General features: G+C 47.2%; 1 protein-coding gene across 2 annotated transcripts in view; it reads left to right on the top strand.

Moving 5' to 3' along the window:
• The window catches only part of SLIT3 (slit guidance ligand 3), a 538,957-nt gene that overhangs the window by 383,946 nt on the left and 137,055 nt on the right, over positions 1 to 17,956 (top strand). For both annotated transcript variants that reach the window (XM_039877365.1, XM_039877366.1), the window contains exon 6: positions 12,834 to 12,905. In XM_039877365.1, coding sequence (XP_039733299.1) covers positions 12,834 to 12,905 — 72 coding nt within the window. The remainder of the gene's footprint in view (positions 1 to 12,833; positions 12,906 to 17,956) is intronic.

The following is a 17,956-nucleotide window of genomic DNA, read 5'->3' as shown; positions in this document are numbered from 1 at the left end:
TGACTGAATGCTTTTCCGATGGGAGGGAGGATGCTGTTTCTGAGACATCTCTGAGCAGGAAGATGAGAAAGGAGAGGGAACCACGGCAGCCGGACTCCCTTTTTCTAACCCCATGAACATCCACACGCTTGAGAGAGCTGGTCTTGTCCTACCTGAGAAACGCTGCGCGAACGTCTACCTGGTCGGCACTGCCGAGGGCTTCTGAGCTTCGTGGGTTTCCGTAGATCGGTTTGGCGGAAGTCGGAAGTCGACACCGCCTTTCACTCATATTCGTATTTTTTTTCTAACCTAGTGTTCGGACCTCCAGTGAGCAGCCCCATCCTAACCGTTCTCGACAGGAGGGAACTTGGATTTGCAGTCTCCACATGCTGCATTAAAAATCAGACCTGCCTCCTCGGACAGCGCCTGTAACAACAAAGCGGGAAACTCCCCCGCGAGGACTGGGGGGCCGGATTACAGCTCTGCAGCCCCAGTGGCAGCTCTGGGGGGCACAGAGAAATCATCTTTGTCATGCCTTTGTTTAACTGATAGAGAAATTTTAACCCAGAGCAGTGAGACCCCTACCCGGCAAGGCCAAAGATCCTTGTCACTTGATTCCCGAGCAAACTGTTTTTACTTTTTCCACTAAACCACACCGTCTTTGGTAAAATTCTGCTGCTGGCAAGCGAGGAAAAGAGAATCACCCTTTTTCCTTTTTCCCCGGTCAGAAGGGTCAGCCGTGTCTTTATTTCCCTTTTCTGGAATCGGGAGGAATTAGAAAATAACTTCAGATTTGATACGGCCAGTTAAAAAGCGCTAGCGACGACAGAAAGCCAGAAATAGCCTCTTCAGAGATGAAGCTCGTCCGTGGACCTGGCCCTCACCTGTACCCAGGTGAGGAGCCATCTCAGCTGGCTTCCAGCCCTTCCTCCCTTTGTCCTTCCGGCCTCTTCCAGATCATCTTTTTTGGATTTATTCAGCTCAGTGAGACCAATGTGACTGCTCCAAATTGTCCGTGAGAATTTGGAGACGAGCAATAGGGAGAATGACTCCCCATTTTTCTCCCAGCCCTCACCCCCATCCCTTCCCCAGGAGCCTTGCCCGTGGGGCTCCCACACCCACCCAGCCCAGAGGCCCAGGCAAGGAGGAGTTGGTGGCCGGGGACACTTCTCCCACTGGCCCAAGGGAGCAGCCAGGCCTCCTTTCTAGCCTTCTCTGAGAGGGAGGCGGAAGCACCAATCTGAGGAAAGGCAAAAAGAGATTGGGGAACTCCGCATCTGAACCGCAAACACAATCTACGAGTCATCTGTGCCGGCACCTGTGGGGAGCGGGGAGCGGTGGCGTGGAAAATACAAGAGCGGCTGATCCCACATTTTATGTTTGGCTTGGGAGTCAGGCCGCTGGTTTTTCCCCCTTCCATCAACTTTACTGACCACGTTCTCTTTAACCAATTTTATTTTTTCCTGAGTGCGGAGTGATTGGTAGGGGCCCCAAAGTAGGTGAATTAAATCCGCCATGTTTTTCTCCTTCATTCTCATTGCTTTTCGAATCCCAGGATACTTCTTGTCACATCAACAGTGGTGTCGGGTTTGCTGCCTGACGGTGCCTGGGGTGAGATCTGGCCGTAGGCTTCCCTGCCTTTCTCGGAGGTTGTCACAGGAAAATTACCCTCAGAAAGGTCGTCTTTGTCACACACACAAAAAAACCGAGCACCTCTTTTTTCTTTTAGGTACAATTCACATCACAGAATTCGCCATTTTAAAGTGTACAATTCAGCAACCAACATTTTTATCTAAAACATTTTCATCCCCGCAAAAGGAAACCCCATACCCACTAAGCAGTCATTCCCCATCCCCACCCCTCCCCCCGGCAACTGCTACCCTGTTTTCTGTCTCTGGATATTTACCTGGATATTTCACATAAATGGAATCATACAGTATGGGTCCTTTTTGTATCTGGCCCTTTCACTTAGCATAGTGCTTTCAAGATTCATCTATGTCATCACAGGTATCAGTATCTCATCCTTTTTATGACTGGCTAGTATTCCATTGTGCGTATATACCACAATTTGTATGTGCACTCATCTGCTGATGGACGTTTGGGTTGTTTCTCTCCTTTGGCTACTAAGAATAATGGTGCCGTGAGCATTTGTATACAAGTTTTTTTGTTTGCACACCTGTTTTCAGTTATTTTGGGTATATCCCAAGGAGTGGAACTGCTAGGTCATCACGTAACTGTTTTTATTTTTAGAGCAACCACCCAAATATTTCCCACACCAGCCGCACTATTGTACATTCCCGCCAGCAGTGCAGGAGGGCCCGGTTTCTCCACATCCTCACCAACTCTCGCTTTCCATCTTTCTGATTGCAGCCGTCCTCGTGGGTATAAAGTACCTTACTGTGACCCCCTAGGGTTCTGCGCTCTGTACCAGGCACTGTGGGGCAGCTGCAGTTGTGAGCAAGCCAGATCCTGCCCCTGCTGTCCTGTTGCCGAGAGTCCAGACGCTCATTATTCGTTAAAAGTAATAGTACAGAGAAAGAAGCTGTCCTTTTCCCGGAGTGTGTCAGCTCGGCGCGTTGCCTGCATTGAACGTAGTTATCAGCACTGCCCATGTGCTGAGCTTCGATGCGCCTTTTTTCAGCAGTTAATTACTGGGACCTTGATATCCTCCATACACTGAGCTTACAAGACACATTTTAATTGGCTTCTGCTACCACAAAAATACCTTTGAGTGACGCCTCGCTAATGGCCACTGACCCTGCACATCCTAGTACACGACCTGGTTCGTGCTGCCGGGTTGTTTGAGGACCCACAGCGTGTAACCCTTTGGAAGACAAGCGTGTGTCACCACCGGGGAAGGCCATGCCCAGGAAGGACTGACAAAAATCTATGCAGTTTGCAGCTTGCCTAGAATAAAGAGCCATTTCCTCGGGCGTCCCTCGCCCCTGCTCGAAAAAGCACTATGCTGACTTGGCCTGGTCAGGAAGCCTCCTGGCAGGCCCCAGTAGGCGACCTGGAATCGTAGCATCTCCTTAGGGTGTGGGTGCTTGCCCATCATCCCAGCACCTGGAGCTAAAATCAGTCAGCTTCCCCCCGTCATCCTAACAGTCAAGTGGCGTGGGACTCCCAGAGAATCTGAGAGATACACAGGGGACAGTGAGGGGACATGGTTGTGTGTACTACCCTTCCCTACCATCTCCTAGATAAGAATCCTCGCAGGCCAATGAAAGCAACAGGGTCCCAGTGACAAATGCCAAGACCAAGCCCTGACTTTCCTCGCCAGCCTCTTCGCAACTTAAGATGACTGAGTTAAGACCACGCGGTCATATTATAAGTTCTCTATCTTTACACTCAGAAAGTCAGAGGTGGGATAACTTGGTGGATGAGCCCCAAGGCTCCCGGATCAGGAAAACAGGCTTGAACCTGACTCTGATGGATCAGCTGAGTTCCCTTGACGATGCTACGTAACCTCTCTAAACCTTGGCTTCCACCTCTGTTTGCAACTAGTCCTATTGCTGTAAAAGGAGTGTTTCGATGCAGAGATAACCAAGGGGCCGGGGGCGTTGCCGAGAGAAGTTCATTTTGCTTGGGTTTGTACAAGAAGGTGTCATAGAGGATGTGGCCTTTGAGGAGGGCCTTGAGGGATGGGAAGGGATTCTCCAGTTGGAGGACGGGAAAGGACCAGCATTAAGCGAGCCATGAAAATGTGCAAGTACTCGGTACATCCACAGAGTACGTAGAGAGGACGGAACGATGCCATGCTAAGGAGTCCAGGCTGTCTGCAGAGAAGCAGCATCACCCGCAGTCGCTGTGAGCGTGACGGACCCAGGTTCAAAGCCGAGCTTAGAGGTGGAGCTCTCAGTGCCTCACTTCTTTTCTATAAAATAGGGATTGTGCTGTCGTGAGCCCCACCTGAGATAAGGCATCGGAAGATGCTCAGCTCAGTACGTGATGCCTAATAAACAGCGAATAGATGTATGTGTAGTTGTTATTGTGGTTATGTCGTTGTTACAGTTTATAGTATAGGGAATCACTGAAGGCTCATGTACAGATTAAGAAATGTTAAGATTAAGAAATTATACGCCATAGATGATGGTGTGTTCGATTTATTACTCGATTGATTATTAATTGAAAATGGCCACCAAGAAACGGCATTAAATTTTGCAATTACTCTCCTTATTGGTTCTCACCTATGGGAATCGTGAATATGGACCCGTATTAACATTCTCCCAGTAAGAGAAAAATTTGTATTTCATGTAGGTTTTTGATGGCTTTTTGTATTTTCATCTCATATCAGCCGAAGAAGTACAAAAAGCAAGTGAGTCTGAACTGCTGCCCTCAGTTCAGAAAGAATATATTGAATATCTCAAATAATAGATTCTTTGGTCTGGGATAGAGGAAGAAGGGATAAAGGGATAGGCTCAAATCACAGAAAGATCTGAACAGGAACTTTTTCTCGAGAATCTCATAAGAAATTGACCTCAGGCCACATAGCTTCAGAGCTAAAGGAGACTTTAGAAATTACGTAAGAAGAACTCCTATATTTAATGTTATTTATTTCAAAGCAAATGGAGCAATGTCACAAATACCTTTGCAGACTGCATACATTTCATTACGTGCACACTCAAAACATCATTTTGGGCTAAATGTGATTCTCTATTTTACAGAAGAAGAAACTGAGACTTGGGGGCATGGATGGTGTCTTAGTCCGTTAAGGGTGTGATAACAAAATGCCGCCAACTGGATAGGTTATAAACAGCAGAAGTTTATTTCTCACAGCTCTGGAGGCTGGGAGTCCAAGGTGCCGGCAGGTTCTGTGTTTGCTGAGGTCCTGCTTCCTAGAGGGCCATCTTTTCCCTGTCATGACACATGGTGGAAGGGGCGAGGGAGCTTCTTTAGGGCCTCTTTTAAAGTAACATTCTGCCCCTGCATCCCCCACCCCAAATGTATGTTCCTCTCACATGCAGAGTACATTCATTCCATCCCGATAGATCCAAACTCGGTCCAACATTAACCTAAAAGTCGAAAGTCTCATCTAAATAGCATCTAAATCAGATATGGATGAGACTCTGGGTATGTTCATTCTAAGGATAGTTGCTCTCCAACTGTGAATCTGTGAAATTAAACATATTATGTGCTTCCCAAATACAATGGCGGATCAGGTACAGGACAGACACTCTTATCCCAAAAGAGAGAAATAGCAAAGAAAAAGGAGTGAGCCGTCACGTGCAAGCCCAAGACCTTAAGACTCCAGTGCGATCTCAGACTTGATGCTCTGCCCTACAGGATCACGGGGACAGATGTGAATCACTTCATGCACACAGCTGGAAATTTACCAGAGCCCTCGTCTTCCATTTTATAAAGCGGGTAGCAAATGCTGGGAGCCTAGAAAAGGTTAGTTAGTGTGGGTCGGGAATGGGAGGGGCGGGGAGGTGGGGGGAAATCTGTGACTTCACCCCAGGGTAGTGCTGCGCACGATCTTGCACTTGAATGAACACCGGCGTCCTGCCTGGGCTCCGATGTCTGACAGCTATTTCAGTCTAAGAGGAAATTCGCTACTCTGGCTGCTGCTCGCCGGTCAGATTCACGTGGCTGAGAGAGTTTATCTCTGGAGTCCAAAGAGAAAATTTCTGAAACCTCTAGGGGGTGAGAAAAAATACTCACTGCAGTTTGTGCTGGTTGGTGTAAAAAAAAAAAAAAAAAAGTAAAAAACAGACGTGGGAGATAACTTTCAGGCTTGTTAACAAAAGCACATTTCATCTTTCCAGTGTCTCTCTCTCTCCTCTCCTCTGCCAGGGAGGAACCCCAGATGGTTATCACTCAAGAGCGTAACTAGGGAAACCACAGACCTGCCCCAATCGCTATGGAGACTGTCTTTTATTTGTTCGGCCACTGAGTATTCATGACATCAGCAAGGCCGCTGAGTAAAACACAGATACTTCTTACAAAGAAATGTTAATTCCCAATGAGGAAGGTTGAGAATGCACGTTAGAACATTTCAGCTACGTTCAGGCTCCCACCAGCCTGGTTGTAGGTGTGTTTGCAAAGGGACAGCCCATCTTACAGTGATGGCAAGGAGCCTTTTAGAACCAACATGATCAAACGCCGAGTTTGTGAATCATTTTAAGGTTCAGGGACACAGGTGAAGGAATGATACTCTGGGAGTAAATTTCCAGTGGAGTCAGCTCCAGGGCTATAATGGGGTGAACAACCATCAAGATTTGCTGAGGAGTTTCCCGGGATGGGTCTTAAGAAGTTTTGATGCTAAAACGGAAAGTTCCAAGCAAACGTTGGCAAGTTGGATGTCCCACGTATAAAGCCCTTTGTTCATAATATCAGGTTGATGCAAGAAAAGGATGGATTTAAGGCCAGCCTCGAAACCTGAGAGCACGTTTTACAGACCATAACCAAGCTTCATTGGTCCCTTGGTCTAAAAGTTGCTAGGAGACAAATGAAACTCTCTCATCATGAAAATGGGGATGTTTTCATTTGATTTGCCTTTTCTTTGGTTGGTTTTGTTGTCGTTTTATTAATCTAGAAAGGCCAGAAATTGGTTTCAAATTGAAACTTGTCTAAATTAAATGAGAAGCGCAGCCTCTTCCCGGCTCCCCTCCTTTGTGCTCAACTGGTTTGCAAGGATTCTCCCCTGCATTATTCAGCATAAATTCATTTGCTAAATCGCCAACAAACCAGAAACTATGTAAACACAGAAGCGGAGTTATTGCTATTTCCCAGTGATGTGTAAAACACCCCTTTCTTCTCCAAGCTCTGGCGTGCCTCCTTGGTCCTAACCCGTCCTCTGTGTTTGCATTGGAGCAGAGCTCGGTTTGGGGAGAGCATCTCCTGGAGAGGATGTGGTTATTCCCCTCCATACTGAGAAGTTGCACGTACTGAACAGTGATATGATATACACTAAATAAAAGATGTTAGGCTAGCCATTCAGCACAGTATGCGTAAAAATATTTGTTAAAATAGTCACGCTTCAAATTTTAACTAAGTTCTAGGCAGGATGTCCTGATCCCAGAGCTTAATTAACCTACCATTGTGTCTTTGACAAAGTAGGTTTGGTTAGTTGAAGCCTTTAGGATGCTAACAATCACTTGATTATCTAAATAAATCTGTAAGTATGACTGGATGCTAGTACATTAAATTTCAGCCATCAACAATCACTTACTTTACCTATATTATAATATGCATTTACTTGCATTGCATACAATAGAGATTACATGTGATTATTATGTAGGAAAAAAACAGGCATAAAGTTATCAGCTCTATAGACAGGAATCTTTGTGGATACGTAAATCATGAATCAGTAAACATATCTATATGCATGTATTCCTGGGTCTGGTGGACAAGTGTACAAAACGTGTAAAATGTTAGATTCACCTCTTTTTGCTCATTTGAGATGTCATTTTAATGTGGAATTACAGTAGCTCCTTAATGATGAGAAGTAGTGACAATTCATTAGCTGACTGTGGCTTAGATCAAGTGTTTGATTTGCCTACAAAGTGTGACTAGTACTCAATTATAGGAAGTGTATGCATTTCTTTTGAACAAAATTTCTTTTCCTTTTGCCAGTTAAAAATAACCTTGAGCTTTGTTTTTTTTTTCTTTTGAAAACCCCAGCCAGCAGCAGACAAGTGCTTCTATAATTTGTTCTTCAATAATGATTTTTTTTAGAACGTTAAACTGTCATAAAAAACAACCTTCAGAATTGCTGCTAGGTTTCTTGTTTTCTGCTTTAAGGACAATTGGATAATGGGGAGGAAAGAAATAGTGTGTCAAGGCTGCTTCATGTTTTGTCTTCCGACTTATTTTAAGAAAGCAGGACTTCCCCTGGTACTTTTTAAAAAAACAGTTGTAACATTTTATTTCTCCTCAGTGTAGAAAAGGAAGTACACTTCAAACGTGTATATGTACGAACATATATATTTCATCAAAAACAAATTTGAATTAGTTGAGTCTTTAGAATTCTCTTATACCTTTTAAGATCATTGGGATGTAAAAATCGTAGGTGGTAACCTTCTTTTGTCCAAATATTTTCAAAGGATGTCTTACACTTCACGCTATATCCTGGTACCTAGTGAGACTTTCTCATAAGACTCAGTGGCTCTTACTGGTTAATGAATTGTTGGATTTGGAGACCAGAGACTTGCTTTGAATGTACAGTAAGGCTTATGAATGTCATGCAGAAGTCCTCCTACTTATTTTGCACGTTTCGTGTAGTTTCGCTTGCTGTGTAACCCCAAAGGGTGCTGAACCTTAGCTGCCTGTCCCATTCAGCGTGAGGAGGCGGACCGCAGCGGCTCTAGCTGCCGCTGGATTTGGAGCCCAGAGTGACAGTGCCCTGAGGCTGAGTTTAACCCTCTGTGGGCCGAGATGCCTGGAGGCCCCCAGCACATCTGGATGAGGAGCAAACATCGGGTGGATGCACCCTGGTATGTAGACCTTGCATCTAAATAACTAGGTGGGAATTCTGCCTTTCTTCCAGATACCCAAAACCTGTTTCTGGAGATATCTGTTTTCAGGGTATTTCCCATGGGGACTCAAACACATCAATGAAATCACGGAATTTTCTTTCTTCTTTCGTTGTTGGGTGATTGGGAGATATAGATAGATTGCTCTTAGACGTGTAATCAGGTTTTTGTAAAGCCCTTTTTAAAAGATTTAGATATGCTTATTTGAATTTTTGAACCACAAAAATAGGTCTATCCTGTTTCAATTATGAAATTTGAAATCGGGACTGTAAGAGGTGAATTACGGTGACATTACTCTTACAGAAAAGGGAATTCTTAGGAAGGCGTGATCTCCCTGCCTGCTGTTCGTGGAGCTTATTTCGAGTCTGCGCTCATGCTGGCTTTCCTTTCTGACTTGTTTATATTCTCCGTATAAAACACAGCAGCCAGGAAGCGCCTCTCAGGGAGTCTGCATTTAGTTCTCGTCTGTGGATTCCTTTCTAAACGGACTCCATCATTTTAGCACTCACATCGTTTGCCGAAATCTGAGCTGCCCAGGGAAATTAGAGCAGTTAATTTAATATCAAGAATGTTTGGGGGCTTTTCGGTTTATTCACAGACAGGAGAGTGTAAATCAAATTGAGTATTCTGTATGAACCAGAGAACAGTAAAAGTTGCCTCCAAAAAAATAGCCAGCCCGCCGTCCATCCACTGCCTTTCTGCTCCTCACCTTCACCCTGAGCCTGTAGAAATCTTACTTTATGCCACGTGTTCTCTCCAGACGCTCCCCAGCAGAAAGACAGCCCCCCGTGCGGTCTTGGCGGGAATGCTCAGTCACGTGCATTAGTAGTAGGAAGGCCATAGGGCCACCGCCAGCACAGTGAGGCTCATGGCTTCGAGCTTTCTTCTGCATAGTTCGAACCCAGCCCTGCCATGCTTTCAATAGAAGGGCTCATTCCACAGCCATCCGCGACCAGCCGTGACGTCCCTGGCACTGTGCTAGGCACTAGAGTAGGTTAACTTGCGTGGTAGAAAGAAAGCAAAATCAGTAACAGTGCAAAATGCACTTCTTATTGCCAAGGAGAAAGCCCTGTCAGGCCTCCTAGGACTGTCAAGTTCTCCGTGCTCCATTTCCAAAGTTCCTTTTGCACAGGCCTCCGGAGTAACAGTGTTTTGTGCGGAGTGGCAGGTGGGCTTTCATGATTTGTTTTGGAGAGGATCTTTGAAGGAGTCCTTTCAAAGGCATGATACGGACCTTTGACCTGAGAGCTGAGAACACACGGCGGCAGCCTCCATCAACCCCCAGAAGCAAACTGCAAAGTCAGATTCTTTGGCCTTAGCTCCAGAAGGTTCTGTGTGTTTACCGACACTCTCACAGAAATGCTGGGCTTGTGTTTATTTTGCCTCCCCTCTCCTGGGCTTCAGGACCGACTCTTGTGTGTCTGAGATGTACTTTTGAAAGAAAAAGAAATCTTGCCTGAACCAAGTGTGTATTTACTTTGTTTTAGGGACCTCGCATGTTTGCATGAAATAACAGGATTGATTGCAGACAGTGAATGAGCTTTCTACAGACACTCTGATGCTCAGCGCTGTGGAGATGTAATCGCTGGGAGGTGAACTAGCTCAGGTTTGCGTTTGTCAGACAGGACTCTCAGGTGCCTTGTCGACCTGTAGATTTGCATAATGCACAATGCATCCCAGAAACGACTCTGACAACCAAACTGGTCTACAGTTTATCTGTGCTTAGAATGAAAGGAGACAGTCTTGGTTATAATAAATAAATGTCTTCTAGAAAAGCATACGTAAGCATAAATATTTTAAGTTTTGATACACTTCGTATGTTCTAAAATGGTCTATAAAAGACACCCACAGAGATGCTCGCATTAAAGCTCAGTCTTCCGCATTGCTAATAAACCACGAGGTGTCCACCTGTGCCACCCACTGAAAATATTTAAACGTCATATAATCGATGATGCATTAGAAATCTCTGCTTTTAGCCTTAAAATGATCAGGGCCCTCTCTAAGAGTCTTCATCCCCAACACTTCAGTATCTTGACCCTGCTGGGATGCTAAGCTGTGGTTTTTTAAAAATCTCTATCACTTCCTTTCCCCTCGCTCTTTATGATCTCTTTCCACCACTTATTTTTATTTTTTTCTCTTCTTCATTCGAGTTTCTCTTCTCTCCTACAGATTACATTCTTTCCATGTAAAATGCTATATGTATTTAGAGTATCCTGTTTGGTTTCTAGTGCTCTTAAAAAGAAAAGGAATAGAAAACACTTCGCAAGTCGAGCAAATAAATAATATTCTAATAGCAGGACCTCTCTGAAATGTCTGCACAAAAGTAGACACACCACAAACTGCCATCTCTGTACACCACCCCGGACTTCCCAACTCGATGATTTATATACTGTTCCACTTAAGTGGATGGTGCCATTTTTGCCGAATTCAGCAAGTTCATTGAACAATTCTTGGAGCCAAAAGTCAGCTCCACTGCATTTCTGCTTGGTAAGGTTTGGTGGCCTTGGCTTGAGGCGGAGGTTGTTGATTCATCGGCCCTTAGACTGATGATAAATCCAGAAGCCGGGCAGCCGTACCAGGCTCCCTTAATAGAACCTTTGTAGGGAATCGGCGCCCGACTCTTACAGGAAATCTATGAAAACGATGCTAGTAAACTCATGCTAGGAGAGGCTCCAGGAGGATTCGAAGTAGAGGGACTGCTAAGATTCTGTGTGAGTGGCCATCAGCAAGAACTTTGAACACGAGATAAAGAACTTGCGCTTCTGCTTCTTGAAATACCCACGTCCTGTTTATTTTTAAATTCTAAATATCTAGGATCCTGTATCGTGAGCATCTGTTGAGATGATTCGATTCCCCACAGTATCGTGGCAGAGCCCGTCTGTCGGGTTCACGACATCACTTCGACGTATGCGTTTCCCTCCTGTGCGTCTCCACAATCCTACGTCCGTGTACTTTGCAACGATAAGAGTATTTTAATTTTAATTCTGCCTTCGGCAGAATATGAAACGCTCCGTGAGGGTTATTGAATGTAGCTCTGACAGGTCTTCTGCGGAGAGTTGACTTGGGATAGAGTAACACAAGCTACAAATGAACACTCCAGCGTCAGCAGGTCCCTTCACCTGAGAGGGGCTGATTTTTCTCTGAAACGAAGGAAAAAAGAATCTCTAAGGCCGTTTCTCAGCGCAGCCGTACTTCTTTCGGCCGGCGCCCCCACCCCGCGGACCACGATGTGTTCTCCAGACAAAATACCGTAGACGACCTGGTGCTAACACCCATTTTCCGTATCATACCTTTTCTTTAGAAATCAAATGAGTTATATATAATATATGGTAGTCAAGTTGGAGCGTGGTCATGATAAATATCCTGACTTACACATCAGATGTATTTCGATTTAGAGATAACGGTATCTATTTATTGTTATCTCTCAACTCACATTCCTCAGTCTCCAACTAGACTGCATATTAGTCAAGGCATCTTTTTAAAAGGCATCATTTTCATGCCCATAAGCTGGAAAGGGAAGTGAAAAGAGGAATCCTGAAATAGATACATTTAATTCTCCCCAATTTAAATGTAAGTGGTACGTCTTTAAGGCAATAACAATATTCCTTTTCTCCCGCGTCAGGAACGCTTCCATCAATGGATTTCTTTAATGTTGATGATGGTTGGTGCAGTTTGAGGGAATCTGTATTTAGTCAGAAAATGCTTCAATAGAATGACCTACCAGATGGGCCCCATAACAAAGCACAGAGGCATCAAACCACCACAGACATTTGGTGCTTAGAATAATAAAAAGACTATAAAATTAGATTAGTTGAGTCTGATTTGGAATTGGTATATTCCCCATGCACCCTTGCCACTTGGGCAGATAAAGCCCCGAGATTTAGCACTGTGTCAGAGCAGAAGACTGCAACTTCCAGTAAAAGGGAGCCGGAGAGAGAGAGAGAGAGGGAGAAAGCATGCTGGGAGGTCTCGGAGGGCAGAGCGGTGACCTCCAATGATTTACAGGCCTTTAGCTTAATGAAATTGTTTCAGTGACATGACGGTAAGAGCTCGTAATGGATTGGATGCCCTAATGTAATGAAATTACTCCCTTCTGTCAAAAAAAAAAAAAAAAAAAAAATGCGCAATTAATATTTACTGAGACCTGACAGCCTTTGGTGCGCTCGTCTGTGTAGCTCTCTCAGACAGTGGGAGAGGAGAGTCGGAGCAGCGTGGCAGACAGGCTGGCTCTGCGCGAGCTCCTGGCGGGGACGAGCAGAGCCTGCAAGGGGTGGAGGGACGGGCGCTCGGGTGACCAGGGACGCCCGGCCCGGGCCGCCTGGCTCCTCGGCGCTGCCCCCACTCAGCCTTCACGCTCTCCCCCTTGCTTTTCCACAGGCAGCTGGACAACAACCACATCAGCTGCATTGAAGATGGAGCCTTCCGAGCGCTGCGCGATCTGGAGATCCTGTGAGTTGATTTTGCGATCGCTGCCTTGCGTGCGTGTCCGTGAGAGGGAGAGAGAGGGGGAGCGTGTGTGCAGGGGGTTCCGAGCGGGCGCCTTTCTGGGTCTGCTGCTGCAGTGCTATTAACACTGGGCACCGGGAGATCCCTCTGGCTCACCTTGGCCAAAGTGTTTGCAGGCAGCAAAGTGTGATTTCTCACCTCTTACAAACTGGGGCTCCTGCTAATTAAGTCTCAATTGAGCCCATTCTCCCCCGATGCTCCCATGGCGTTTGTTGCTGGGTGAAGCAGATGGGCTGGAGGACCCCCCCCCAAGCACCTGCCAGTGCATTCAGGGGGTGTCTGCCTGAGCGTAGGCATGCAGGAGACAGGCTACAGGTCTGGGGAGCACCGGGGTGGGGGGGTCAGCTGGAATCACCCGGAATCAGAAAGGGACCTTGGCACAGGACTGGGGCTTTGCCAAATAGCCAGGTAGAGTCCAGTCATTGCCGTGGCTCCTGGGATCTCACCTCAGCTTTAAATCTGAACTTTAAGCAGTAACCTTAGGGTGGTGGGGGTGGGGAAGGGCGAGAGGAAGTGGACCCCTCCCCGGAACCCCACTCTCTACACCTGACTTAGAAAAAGGTGGCTGCCTTTCTGTTTGCTGGGTTCTCGGCCGGGTCTAGCTAAGCCAACCTAATTCCAAGGTGTGGGGGGAGTCAGGCAGGAGTCATCTTGGGGTCAAACTAAAGTTCACTTGTGTAAGGAAACATTTTGATTGTTCTTACCCCAAGCCACACTTCTAGCTGTCTCTGCTTTGGGGAAGCTGGAGGGGAAGTCAGTAAAGCCCAGCAGAACTTCTTTCGGGAGATGCGTGGTTTGGTCCCGACTCAGTCCCTAATTACCTGTGTGACCTTGGACAAGTCCCTTCCATGCTCGGAGCCTCAGTTTTCTCATTTGGGAAATGAAGGGGTTGGTTTCTATATCTTGGGAGTAACTTCTCCTTTCCAAGTTCTGTAATTGCTTGATTCTAAAAAATAATTCTGATGGCATACTTCTATCCATTGAATGGTAAGAGTGAGATTTGTTGAGCATGCCCCGAAAATAAAAAAAAAAAAAAATATTTACATGGTCACCAGGTTACGTATCTCTGACTTCCAGAAGAATGAATACACGTAGAACAAATAGACGCGTGAATATATTAAAACGTCCCTTTGCACATAAGGGAAGGACTAAAAGGACTTCCTTCCACCTTCCTTTTGACCTGGCCCCGCAGACGGTAGCACCGGGTTGGAGGGAGCTGCTCCACGTTGCGTGAGAGGGACGTGGGAAGTGAAGGGGATGCTGATGCTGCAAGCTGCTGGCAATCTGATGAGGGCTGAGCATTCCCGGTTCAGAAAAGACGGGACCCACAGCCCGGGAGGTTAGGTTGTCATTCCTAAGATGGATGGTCTCTCCTCACCCAAACTCTGACCCCGGAACCGGCGACAAATGCATGTCTGCTCGGGAGAGGGTGCCGGCCCACGTTTAGTAACCTGGGACTTCTCTCCTCAAGAGGCTAGAGCTGAGAAAGGTGGCACGATTTCCCTGCCTGCAAAAAAGCCTCTGTGGAAAGGGCTGCCAGGAGCATAGCCCCCTGTTCTTGGGAAGGATGAGAACATTCCTGGGGAAGGGACCAGGAAATGGAAGTCACCAGCTGCCACGAAACAGCTGGCACTGACAGGCCGCGTGCCCGTCGTCTCTGCTGGGAGTGGCGCTGTGTCGCCCCTGTGGGGGCGGGAAGGGCTTTACAGGCAGACACGCCTGGGTGGGGGACCCCGGACGCGGTGGCACTTGGGCCAGGCTGCTCAACCTCTCTGAGTCTGTTTCTTTAACGCTGAGATGAGGCGCCTTGTGTATTTCATAGAAGAGGCTCTCCAAATGTGGTCCCTTCCTCTTCCCTCACTTTCTCCCCGCCACACCCCCATTTCCACCAGTCCCCTGTCCGGGAGAGAGCTGGACTCCTCTCTACTCAGATGGTTGCTGTTTTTTTAAAAAAAGAAACGTTGGTATCCAGGTACACCAGGTCTTTCAAACATGAAGCTTAATAACCGATGATAAAAAAAAAAAAGTTCTCATTCCCCATTACAAAGAGCCCACAGGATCTGATTAGTTTATCTTCTCGATTCCAAACAAAGCCAGATCAATAGCTTCTTTTAAAGACGCGCTCATTTGGCTTCACATGGCTAAGTACTTAAAATTAATCATAATCAGATATTCCATGGGTTTTTAATTTCCAGCAGAGGCTCACAGCTTTGGGACCATCCATCTTAATGGTGCACCGTTCTGAAACTGGCTGGAGTGGACATCTCCATTTAAAGAGCCCTCCCCTCCCCACCCCCAGACCTTCCAGATCTCATCTACACATTGACAGTTTGTGATGCTTCTCTGTAATCACAACTTAGGTGCCGTAAAGAATCTTGACAGTGAAATAATAACTAGGAACTGAGTGAGGGCATCGCACATGAACTTAATAAATTCTTCAGAAAGGTTCAGAGAGAAGAAAGAAGTTCAAAACACCCCACCCCTAGAAAGGTCATCTCTAAGTACTGAAAGCTTTAAAAGTCTGCAAATTAAGAAGACAAAAATGTAGTATTTCAGGTGTGTTTTCTCTCTGATGTTATGCAGCATGAAGTACCAAACGAGGAAAGACTCATGATTACCTCATGGAAAGCATTCTGAAAACCAACCTAAGGGAAGTTTGTGTACGTTAACTACAGTTGACCTCTGAACACCATGCGGTTGGGGGTTCTGACCTCCATGCAGTAAAAAATCCACGTATAATTTTTGACTCCCTCAAAACTTAAGTTGTCCAGCAGTATCCACGGGGAATTGGTTCCAGGACCCCCCCGCCAATGGGGACCAAAATCCGTAGGTGTTCAAGTCCCCTATATAAAATGGTGCAGATCAAGGGCATACAGTCGGTCCTTTGCGTCTGCGGCCTCCAGCCTCAGATAGCACAGGTATCTAGTGAAAACCCCGCGTGCATGTGGGCCTGCGCAGTTCAATCCCGCGTTGTTCCTGGGGCAGCTGCACTAGTGGAACTCTTTCACGGGACCACCCGGTGGTTCCATCCTCTCTGTGGATGGAAATGCTGTAAAACTTCTTTGCATCGAGGCCGAGGCTGGTTTCACCGGTTACGCTGAATCAGAACTTAGAGGAGGGTCGGCAGGAACCACAAGGGCAGGGAGGAGACAGGACATGGTGCAAGGTTGGAAAAGCCTGAGATCTGCCCACCGCGACCTCATTTTTGCCTCACGCCCAATGGGGGATGTCCGGCACAGAGTATGGTAGACAAGGGAGAGGACCACACCTCCCCTTTTCAGGTAGCCAGGGAAGGGATTACGAAGACAAGCAGAGGAGAGGTGAATACTCGAGGCTCCCACGTCACCACCAGAGAGGACTCCCAATGCCGGTGATAACAGCGTCCGGGCCGTCACCCGTCCCCGGGGCCTTCACACACGCTCTCTCTTCACACCCTCACAGCCCTGCCATGAAACCCCTGCGATCGTCGCCCTTGTACAGAGGAAGAGCCCATTTTAGAGAAGCCAAGTCACCGCTTAACTAGTCAGCAGCAGAGCCCGCGTCGTTAGCCATTCCGCCAGGCCACCTTCCGGGGTCGTGTCGCCAAGCCTGTTGCGTGTCGGCTCCCCTGAAGCATGGCCGACGTACATGGCAGCGTGGTGCAAACGGGCCCCCGGAGCGGGGCTCGGCAAGCTACTGATGACTCAGACTCCTGCCAGGGGCAATGTCGGGGCCTCCCGCAGGCCTAGGAAACTGTCACTCCCTTCACCCAGTTTATGGGTCCCTACAAAGGTGAAGGCATATCAAGCTCTCACGAGGGAAAGATAATCCTACTTTTTCAATGACTCACATTCCAGCCCCAGAAACAATCGACTTGGGCGCGCGCGCAATGATTTTAGAGCTCCATTCTCCAGACCTCCCCCAAACACAGCCCCAACTTCCTGCGCGGCACTGAGGCTCTGCACTGAGGGGCCTGTTTGCTGAGGGGCAGACGCCCTTCGGTGGCCCAGACTACTGCCCTTCCGTTTCCACCTGTTCTGTACATTTGGCGATTCACGCAGTAGGTTTCCTCTGAGAAGGGCGTGCTTATACTGCACTTGAATGCGCCGAGCCTGCATTTCCAGCCCCGTCTGGTCAGGAATAGTTTGTGGCAGTGCTCTGAGCCATGGGTTCTAGTCCGTGCCGGCTGAGGACAGCCAGGCATTTCACCAGTCATACCAGACTCCTTCCTCCCTGCCCAACATGCCGTCCCGGGTCAGAAAAATATTTAATGAAAAAAAAAATTAAGAAGATGGACACATGAAACACAAATGAGAAAACCTAGTTAATAAGACTTTAATTACATTTTTTCGATAGTATTGTGGGAGAAGAAAAAAGATTTTCGGACATTGTCTCCTGACTACACGTAGCAGATCAGAAGTTTGATAGATACACTGCCAAAATGCCAGACCAGAGATGTTAAGAACTCATCCTGAAATCTCTCCCATCTCCCAGTGAGTGCTCTGCCCCTGACAGATCGCTGGCGCCGACTAAATTGCATTCAGACCCACAGGTCTGCAGGTAGCCAGTGTGCCCTGTTTTGAAGGTCTCGCTCCCATGTATGTCACTTGCCAATTTTGGAAATTTGTGACATTATTATGGGCCGGCCCTGGAAGGACCTTAGATGTCTTCGGGGTGACCTCTTATTGTTGACATAAGGTATGGAGAAGCCGGGAGCAGGGCCCAGGCAGAGCGAAGCCGGTTTTGCATGGCGGGCGCCCACGTCCCTCACCCTAGTCCCGGCACCGAGGGCACGTTGGCGGTAGCAGAGAGATTAGAGCCTGGGTCTCCAGGCCCCCGATCCCATGTTTTTTGCCCATATCGGGCATCTTCATGAAGATGCCAAGTTAGGCTCTTCAGGAAAAACCTCCTGGTAGGACTGGGAATCTTAAGTGCGACTGCCCTTTCTAAACCCGTCGTCAAGTGATTAGGAGATTGGGGGAGGGCCGGCTTTAATCCCGATCCTGCTTTCGGCT

This window comes from Pteropus medius, unplaced genomic scaffold, assembly GCF_902729225.1.
Source record: "Pteropus medius unplaced genomic scaffold, Ma_sr-lr_union100, whole genome shotgun sequence".
NCBI lineage: Eukaryota > Metazoa > Chordata > Mammalia > Chiroptera > Pteropodidae > Pteropus > Pteropus medius.
The sequence above is the reverse complement of the archived record's forward strand: the minus strand, read 5'-3'. Positions and strand labels throughout refer to the sequence as shown.